Source organism: Myzus persicae, unplaced genomic scaffold (assembly GCF_001856785.1).
Source record: "Myzus persicae strain clone G006 unplaced genomic scaffold, MPER_G0061.0, whole genome shotgun sequence".
Taxonomy (NCBI): Eukaryota; Metazoa; Arthropoda; class Insecta; order Hemiptera; family Aphididae; genus Myzus; species Myzus persicae.
The window spans coordinates 587-10962 of NW_019101272.1; the positions used below are offsets into that span (position 1 = coordinate 587).

At 30.4% G+C, this 10376-nt stretch overlaps 2 protein-coding genes across 2 annotated transcripts; one reads left to right on the top strand and one right to left on the bottom strand.

The window, feature by feature from the left end:
• The first annotated feature begins 840 nt into the window (after nt 1–840).
• On the top strand, nt 841–3239 carry LOC111028501. The gene is made up of 5 exons (XM_022307160.1): nt 841–1593; nt 1673–1938; nt 2508–2651; nt 2746–2853; nt 2936–3239. The coding sequence occupies exons 1-5, from the start codon at nt 1472–1474 to the stop codon at nt 3199–3201; spliced, it is 906 nt and encodes a 301-aa protein (XP_022162852.1). The 5' UTR covers nt 841–1471; the 3' UTR covers nt 3202–3239.
• Nucleotides 3240–4017: 778 nt separating this feature from the next.
• On the bottom strand, nt 4018–6286 carry LOC111028500 (putative nuclease HARBI1). The gene is made up of 2 exons (XM_022307159.1): nt 5672–6286; nt 4018–5010 (listed from the first exon to the last, which is right to left on the bottom strand). The coding sequence occupies exons 1-2, from the start codon at nt 5920–5922 to the stop codon at nt 4140–4142; spliced, it is 1122 nt and encodes a 373-aa protein (XP_022162851.1). The 5' UTR covers nt 5923–6286; the 3' UTR covers nt 4018–4139.
• Between the last annotated feature and the right edge of the window lie 4090 nt (nt 6287–10376).

Genomic DNA, 10376 nt, shown 5'->3' on the forward strand with positions numbered 1-10376 from the left:
GTTTGCATCTCCGCGGCGTTCGGGATGAACCTACGATAGAAATTTACCGACCCTAGGAACCGCTGTAGGCCTTTTTTGGTCGCCGGAAGTGGCCATCGGTGGATAGTGTCGACGCGGTCTGGGTTGGGTTGGCAGCCGTCCTTGTTAATAACGTGGCCCAGGAACGTTAGCGAGGTGACGGCAAAAACACACTTAGCGGGGTTTATCGACATGCCGAAATCTTGAAGTCGCTTTAATACTGCGCGGACGTGTTGCTCGTGTTCGGCTTCATCACGTGACGCGATGAGGACGTCGTCGATGTACGCGAAGGCGTAGTCGAGACCGCGCAGCATTTCGTTGACAACGCGCTGGAACGTCTGCGCCGCGTTTCGCAGGCCGAAGCACATCACAGGAAACTCAAATAATCCGAACGGCGTGGTAACTGCGGTCTTGGGTATATCATGGAAGACAGCTTCGGCGTGTGTGAACCATTGCTGTGGTGAGTGACGCCAAAATCCGGGAAGTCGAACGTGTTCGATCGCGGAAATATTTTGCGGAGGCGGTATCAGACCGGGAACCTGTAACGGCTGTTGTTGCGCGGACGCAGCGTTCGGGTTTGCGTTCGGGTCGACGCGATTTTCGTTCAGAAGTTCGCCGTCGGCGGCAAAAACGTCTAACAGGTTCATTGCGTGAGTCGAAAAAATGTAAAACACGTGGTGGTACAACAAGAAAGGGTGAGAATGGTCACCAGATTAGCACGTCGGAACCTTCGATTTGCTCGCATTGGTCTTCCGGGCGTGCTGCGTGTTGGATCACGTCGAGGTCACCAATTTGGTAGGATGAGTCGTTAGGGTTACCAATATTTAAATAAAAAGAAAACGTATTGAATTACGGGTTGAAATATAATTGGTTTTAATATGACAGGTAAAACAATAACTTTTTATTTACAGGGATTTTGAATTTAACAATTACAACTAGAAAAATAAATCACGTGGTTTTATACAATATTGTCGGGCGTTCGGTTTTTTTTACATTACGGGACGTTGACGACGACGTACGTACGACTAGTGGGGGAGTTCGTCGGTGGGCAGTAGTCGCGTCATGGAGGCAGTGTTAAATTGAGCGGAGGGGCGTGCTGATACCGCGGTTGTTGTTGTGGGCCACCACACTATCTATTTAGGGCCAGTATTACAATACATGATTATATCTTCGGTTACCTGATCGTCCGTTTACGCCTCGGTTATCAATTTAACCGCGGTTTTGTCTTTTACGGTCCGTTATCAGAAAAGTAGTATAACAATACCCCGTCAGAGTTCGATTCGGTAATCCACTGTTTTGACCGCCACTATCATTAAAAAAGTTTAAACTGTTATCCAGATATCACTGCGTGTCATAAGCTCATTACTAGTTTTATTTTAAATTTTAAACTTAAAGTTAACATTTATAAAATAGGTAATTTTATAATTAGTGAACGTGTTAATTAATATACGACATGGATAAAAAAACATCAAAAAGTAAAAACTTTAGTTTTGCTGAGGAAGAAGAACTGATGAATTTAATTTCGAAACACTGGTCTGTTATTCAGTGTAAGACTACCGACCACGTGAATAATATGTAAGTTTCTTTTGTTTCTTTATAATATTTAATAGTTATCACGTTCTTTTTACTTACTGGTCCAAATATTACATTACAGGAAAAAGAAAGAACACTGGGCAAAAATAGAATCCGAGTTCAACGCAGTTATTACAGATCAATTTAGACCAGCGAGTGTCTTGAAATGCAAATTCGAAAATATATGTAGACGAGCTCAGAAAAAAAAAGTGCAAAATGGAAAGCAACTTTCAAGCACTGGAGGTGGTAAAGCTGTTTTGGAAGATTTTGGTTCTGTTGATGAACGCGTATTGGCTCTTTTGGGTACAAGAGCATCAGGATTGATTTCCAACTGGTGTGACGATGAAGGTAATAAATACTTAGATATAAAAATTAATTTAGATTAATTGAGATTTAAACAGGCCAGAGTAATATTTATATTTAATAATTTTATTACTTAACTTTCATTATTTATATATTATATATAGGTATTAATAATGTACATTTTTAAATAAAATAAAAAATATTTTTACGTTGGCCATAGGAGGGGAAAATGCATATTTTAAAATATTAATACAAATTTCTCATTCAATAATGTTCTTAAGACTTTGAAATTCAAACCAAGTATAAGTGAACTTATGAAGTATTGACAGTTAAATTTTCATTTTTTTTCAATGACCATTTAATATAGAATAAATAAATATCAATAGAAAAAAAATTCTTAAGGTGGCCATAGGTGGCAACTCCACCTCCTAATTTATTATTTCATGAATTTAATATAGGTACTCAGTTTGTAATTTAAATTTTAAAAATATTTTAAACGTTGAGGATAGTGTCTGGTAGCAAATAGAATCTAGTAGCTACTTCTGATTAGTCAAAGTTAAAAATGTATTAATGTGACGTATTACAATTAATGTATTTTATGATATTCATTTTAGTGATAGTTTCAAACACTAATCAAATTGAAATAGATGGAGTAGATGAGTATCAAGTAGAAGTAGTGAGATGTGATTATGATCAAGATAGCACATTCCAAGAGCAGACTTCAGATAGTTGTATTCAAAATGAGTCCATTGAACCTGGTAAAGATTTATTTTGTACTTTGTTTATATTTTTACCATACATTTGTTTATAACTAGCTTATTAGATACATTTTTCATTCACTACTTTTGTCAGGAATGTCTTGGGCAAAATATACACCTGGAATGCTAAGGCAGCCAAAATCCGCTCCATTATCGTTTGAAAGAACATCCCCACATGACAATGTTGAACTTTCTAAATCAGGTAATTATTGAAAAATGTGTTTATGTAATTTTAAAATTATCTCATTGTTCAAATAAACTGTACGAATTATTAATGATTTTAGGCCCGACAAAGAGAAAGAGGCTCTTTCAAGACAAGTTATCAAAATGGGCACATGAAAAAGCTTCACTGACAGAGCAAGAATCAAACTTACAAAGCGAAGAAGTAGAATTTAAAAGAGAAATATGGAAGCTGAAAATAAATCGAGAACAGGAATTATTACAAGAAGTAAAAGATAGGATAAAGTTTCAAGTAGAAAAACATGCATCAGAAATGGAACTACTTGCATTGCAAAAATCCAGTATAAAATTAAAATTCAGTGATTTGTAGTGGACTTTTTTTTTTTGATGATTTTGAATATTATTTTATATTATTCAGTACTTGTTAATTGTTAAATACTATTGTTATTTTTATTACATGTTAAATATTTGTACTTACATTTATGATTATGAAATTTGTCTTCCACTAAGGAATTTGTTATTTATCAAATTAGACAAAATATTTATTAATGTATAAATACAGTTTTTTTTGATTATTTTATATTATTCAGTACTTGTTAATTGTTAAATACTATTGTTATTTTTATTACATGTTAAATATTTGTACTTACATTTATGATTATGAAATTTGTCTTCCACTAAGGAATTTGTTATTTATCAAATTAGACAAAATATTTATTAATGTATAAATACAGTTTTTTTTGATTATTTTATATTATTCAGTACTTGTTAATTGTTAAATACTATTGTTATTTTTATTACATGTTAAATATTTGTACTTACATTTATGATTATGAAATTTGTCTTCCACTAAGGAATTTGTTATTTATCAAATTAGACAAAATATTTATTAATGTATAAATACAGTTTTTTTTGATTATTTTATATTATTCAGTACTTGTTAATTGTTAAATACTATTGTTATTTTTATTACATGTTAAATATTTGTACTTACATTTATGATTATGAAATTTGTCTTCCACTAAGGAATTTGTTATTTATCAAATTAGACAAAATATTTATTAATGTATAAATACAGTTTTTTTTGATTATTTTATATTATTCAGTACTTGTTAATTGTTAAATACTATTGTTATTTTTATTACATGTTAAATATTTGNAAATAATATATAAATACATTTTTTTTTTAAATAATAATTTCCTTTATTTCTAATTTAAAATGTACAAGTAGATAAATATATAAGGAGAAAACTAGCATTGCTTTTGATTTTATGTTTTACAATTTTATTTTTATTTTGTTCAATCTGGTCACAATAAAGTATTAAAATAATTTAAAAAGCGGTTTCTATGTATTGATTGATTTCTTCCTTGATCGTTGATATCATGAGGTTGTTCAAGTAACGTTAATGCAATTTCATTTTCTTGTTCTTCAGTAACTCTAGGCTCATCATCTCCAAACTGACGAGCAATGTTGTGCAGTACTGCTGTAGCCACTATAATGGCTTGTACTGTATCCAAGTTTCTTACATTTATTCCTAAACTCAATATTGGAAATCGTCTCTTCCAGACACCATATGATCTTTCTATTGGATTTCGAGTACGGATCTGTGACTCATTAAAAGTATTTTCAACGTTAGTAATTGGGTTTAACATAGGTGTAATCATATAAGACTGCATTGGGTATCCACTGTCAGCCACTAAAACACAATCTTTGAACTCTCTATTATCAAAACGTTGTTTAATAGCAGAGTTCCGAAATATGTTCGCATCATGACTACTACCTGGCCACCTAGCAACTATGTTTTGTATTATCAATTTTGAATCGCAAATAGTTTGTACGTTCATAGAAAAAAATTGTTTCCTGTTCCGAAAAATTTCTGCATCATTACCACCTGGTGATCTAATTTTTATATGAGTACAATCAATCGCTCCAATACACGATGGGAATTTCGCAATATTGAAGAAATCCTGCTTAACTTTACGTATTTCATCATCAGTTGTTGGAAAATGAATGAAATCCGGTCTAAGTGTTGCTATGGCCTTTGACACTTCGATTATAATTTTACCACCAGTAGTTTTATGAATTCCAGCAAAATCTGCACAAGTTGCTATGAAAGAACCAGTTGCATAATACCTCAACGTCATCAACAGTTTTTGACTAGGTGTTACTGCATTATTTCTGTAAAATATTAATTTATACAATTACAGACTATACTATTAATATAAAATAAAAATTGATAAACAAATAGATTATAAAAGTATGTTGGATATATGTGCTTACTGCTTATGTTTACCAATTTACTATTCAAATTGGAAAAATAAGCAGCACATTAAAATCTATCTCAAGTAATTTTAAAAAAGTGTGTGGAGGTGGTCCAAAATCAATAGATTTTCCAGGTAAACATTTTTCCTATCAAAATAAATGTTCAGCCTACAACTTCTTGGTAAAATATTTTAGAAAATCGACCAAGCAAGTAAAACAATCAACACACATTGGATGTACTACACCAACAAGATGTAGAATAGTAAAAATTGGAAAAAATCCAATACAAGGAACATATTAAATGCAATATTTTATTTATTACACAAGTGTTAAACTTATTTAAATGCATAATTAGGATGTAACATGTTAGAGATGTGGATGAGAGAATTAGGATGTGACGTTTTAGGTTTGATTCAAATTATATTATTATAAGAAACCTTATAATAGTTGGTATTGATTCATAATTTGCAGGTTACGGACTACTATAACATAGATCAATTTTAAATTGGAGGAGCAACAAAATAAACAAATAGTATATCAAATAACTGAACAAAAAAATCTTTTAATACACGCTTACCTACTGGTTTGTGATACAATTTTTGGTTTTATTATACGTAGGAGAAACTTGACGGTATCTTTGTTCAAACGAAACCTATTCAAAAACTCATCATCTCTCCATACTTTAAAATGATCCGGTCGTTTGCGAATAATTTTAGCACGCCTAGGGAAAGCCACAATTTCCGCCAAATGATCAAAATCATCGATTGCTTCGTCACTTTCGTCGGTGTCTGAATAGTCGTCAACATCCATATAGTCTTGTGCGTCCATAGTAAAAATAGTAATAGTACAACATATACTATTTTATAATAAAATATAAATATAAATAAATATAAATATAGTCGGGAAATCGAAAACCGAAAACAAAATTAAATAATAATATTGTTCGCAATAAAATTTAGATTGTTGTATTGAGGAATAATTAATAATGATAATGATAACAAAATAATCACAAAAACATAACAATTTAATAACCAATCAGATGCTTTAACGGTACATCACATTTTTTAACCAGCCGATATCGGCTGGTAAGCGTAACCGGAAGCTAACGGTCAGTAACAGAGTGGACCGGAGTTTGTAATACTGGTTATTTCATCTTACAGTCCGTTAAACACTGATCGGAGGGTAACCCATGATTGTAATACTAGCCCTAAGAGTCCGGGCAAATACGTTCCGGAAGAATACGGTTTATACTTTTTGGATTCCGTCGAAATACGGTCCGGATAAATACGTTCCGGAATTATACGGTCCGGACATATACTTTCCGGAACTATACGTTCCGTTAAAATACGGCTTATATTTTTTGGATTCCGTCGAAATACGGTCCGGATAAATATATTCCGGAATTATACGGTCCGGACATATACTTTCCGGATTATTATAGCCCCCCCGCGGATTATTATTTCGTCGTATATTACAATCGCGTGCGTAATGATTTCCTCCACACTGATAGCATTGGATGTTATTATAATTATAATTATTTGTATTACGCGGCGAATATTGATTATTTTGCATATTATTTCTATTATTTCGATTCACATCCGGTCTATATTGCGGTCTAATAAAATTATTATTATTCCCTCTCGGATTAAAATTTTGTCGCTGATAATTATTATTATTGAAATTATTATTATTTTGTCTGTGATTATTATTATAGCGATTATTATTCTCAAAATTATTATTATTAAGTCGGTTATAATTATTATTATTATTGTTATTATTATTATTATTTCTATTTTGATTACCATAGTATTGATATGCATCCGACTCAGATTTCAATTCGGTTTCCTAATCTTTGGCTATTTAAATTGCCAATTCTAAAGTAGGTGGATTACGTGATTTTACTATTGTTTTTAAACTAGGTGTTAAACCTTTTATAAATACTACCAATGTTTGTTCTTTTAGTTGATCCCTTAATACTGTGGCCTGATCTGTTGTTTTGCCCTTAGTACTCGCTACGCATAAGTTAAAATATAATTGTTCTACGCGTCTAGCATACGAACTAACGTCTTCGTTTGGTCGCATACGTACGGAATTTAACGCTACCTGTAATGTCGACGAGGAACTTTGTGGTTCGAAAGCGTCCAATAAAATTAATTTCACTCCTTCCCAATCTGACATGTCCCTATATCTACATACGTTTAGGGCCTGGTCAAATAATTTTGTATTTATGAATTTCATTAATATAGGTAAATCATCTTTGTCTACCGCTGAACATGCTAAAACACATGCATTTATGAATTGATACACGTCTCTTTCTCCTGTACATGTTGGAATCATAATAGTGGCTTTTTCTAAAGGAAGTTTGGTTCCAGACATTTTGATTTTCGGTTTTCTTGTAAGGGGTTCTAACTGAATATGTTCTATTCCTTTCTTTGAACGAGTGCCTATTTGTCGTAATTCAATTTCGTTAACTATAATAGGTCGGATACTTTTATTATGTAACTCTTTTTCTCGTATAGATTCTAAATATTTTTCCTCATTTAAATCTACCGAATATTGATATCCCTCGTCTGTACTTAAATCAATTAATAATTCGTTACTTTCTACTGTTTTATCGTTACTTTTATATTTACTTTTACTTCAATATTTTTTATTTCACTAATATTATCGCTTATTACTGCTTCGTCAATTATTTCTTTATTTTTGGTTTCTTCAACCTCTTTAACTTCTGTTACCAAATTTTTATTTTCACTTATCTTATTTTTATTTCCTTGACTCATTAAATTAATTTATTCATTAAATTAAATTTAAATCGTAATATTTTCCACGATTATAATTTTAATACGTACTAACAAATACAACTTACTTTTAATTAATTCAATAATTATTATATTTTTATTCCTTATACTTCAATAACTTGTCACTCAATTAATTTAATTTAATTATCTAATTTACCTTTAATTACTTATTCTTAAAATATTTTTTTTTTTTTAAATTAGGACTTATTACGGCCTTACAAATTTTTCTAATTCACAATTAAAACTTCAATATAATTTTCAACATATATTTGAAGACTTAACACGGCCTTATAAACTCAATTTAATTTATTCAATATCTCTCAATAATATCTAAGGACTTATTCCGGCCTTAATAACTTCAATAAAATTCTCTATAATTTTTCACTAAAAGGACTTTTTCCGGCCTTTAATTAATTAATTCGTAAGACTTATACTTGCCTAAATTCACAACAATAAATTCAATATTCTCAATAATGAAGGACTTACTTCTCGGCCTTTAAATAAAACTCACAAATATAAACTCAATAAAAATTTCTCAAATTAGGACTTACCACTCGGCCTATAAAATTCAACAAAAATTAGACTTCAACTTGTCTAATAAAATTCAAAACACAAGGACTTACTACACGGCCTTAAAAATTCCCCAAATAAAAAATAGACTTCAACTTGTCTAATAAAATTCAACACAGAAGGACTTACTACACGGCCTTAAAAATTCCCCAATAAAATAGGCTTCAACTTGTCTAATAAATTCAATACACAAGGACTTACCACACGGCCTTTAAATAAAATACTCAATTAATTCTCAATAATTCACAATAAAATTCTTTTTAACTCTCAATTTAATATCTCTTATTCTCTTTTAATATAACTCTTATTAAATTCCCAATATAATTCTCAATAAAATTCTTTTTAACTCTCAATTTTTTTAAACAATTCTCAATTTAATATCTCTTATTCTCTTTTAATATAACTCTTATTAAATTCCCAATATAATTCACAATAATATTAACTTTATTCACTAATTTACCCTTTTATTTATTTTTTTAACTTTATTCCTAACAAAATTTAATTTTATTAACAACGCAATAAGATCTTACAAAATATTTATATTTAGTATTTATTTGTATTTCTTTTGTTTAAAAAAAAAATATTTTAATTTAATTTAATTTATTGAAATATTATTTATTTTATTTGTTATATTTTAAATATATATTTATTTTTTTTATTTAATTATTATTATTATTTTTTTTTTTAAATTTAATTTAATTTAATCTAATTATTTGTGTTACTAAAAATTTTTTTAAATATTTAAGAAAAATATAAAATATTCTGATTATTGTCTATTTTTATGATCGATAAATAATTCCAACTAAATAAAATAATAAATACTTAATATGTATATTCAAATGTTATAATTTTACCACTTTTATTGCGTGCTATTAAAATATACTATGGTCATAAATATACCATAGGAGACGGACAACAAAATTATTCTTAAATTCGAACTTATAATTAATACTTACACCAATGCAGCTGATACTTGATTCATGGTATGTGTAGTTGGTACCTCCATGTGATTTGACTTGGAACGTAATCGATGTTGCTGACAGGATTCTGTTGCGGAGTTGTTGATAGTTGATCAAACTTTCAACGATGATCCAATTTGATTGAATTGCCTCCTCTAATTAATTTGGTTAGAATATTTTGAAATAATTCAAAAATATTCGTTTCCAAAATTTTTTTCTTTTTGCAAACCCTGTCCACAGCGCCAATTGTAACAATCTGACTACGCTCGTTTGATGGTGTTGAGAATGAATGAACAAAAGTTTGGTTTTTCTTTATAAATTGAATACTTTTTATTTAATTAATACAAAACACAATAAATTTACTAAGTCCAAAATGACTATTTTAAATAATGAAGACTAGCGAGATGCGGCTTTCGTATCCTAGCTCAAAGCTCTTCGTTGGTGTTGGTCCGTCTGCCGTAGCCTATTCGTGCGACGTTTTTATAATGGTGATCCTTGGATCATATCCCTGCCTAATGCCTATTATCCTACTACTTTACCATATAAGGTCATACCGTGGGCGGCCACGCGCTGCACACGCCGGATGTCCCTTGCTTATCTGGTCGTTGTCATCTCTACAGAGGCAACACAACACTTTTAGTGTGAACTATTTTAATAATATTCATATAAGTAGTTATATATCTATGAACATATACGTTTCGAGGCCACGCGCAATTTATCATAACGAATAGGCGCTTTGTAGGCCTCCTTCAACTATTATATATATAGAGTTCTTGTTCAGGTTATTTATAATATTTAAACAAAGTCACAGCTCGCTACAGTGGTGAAACAGTCAAATAGTATCCTAGTTAAGGACAATTACCGTATTACCATTTACTTTAAGGTTTTAGATGTAATAATACAAGAAATGGAAAATAGATTTAAAGAAAATCAAATGGATATTATAAGTGGATTA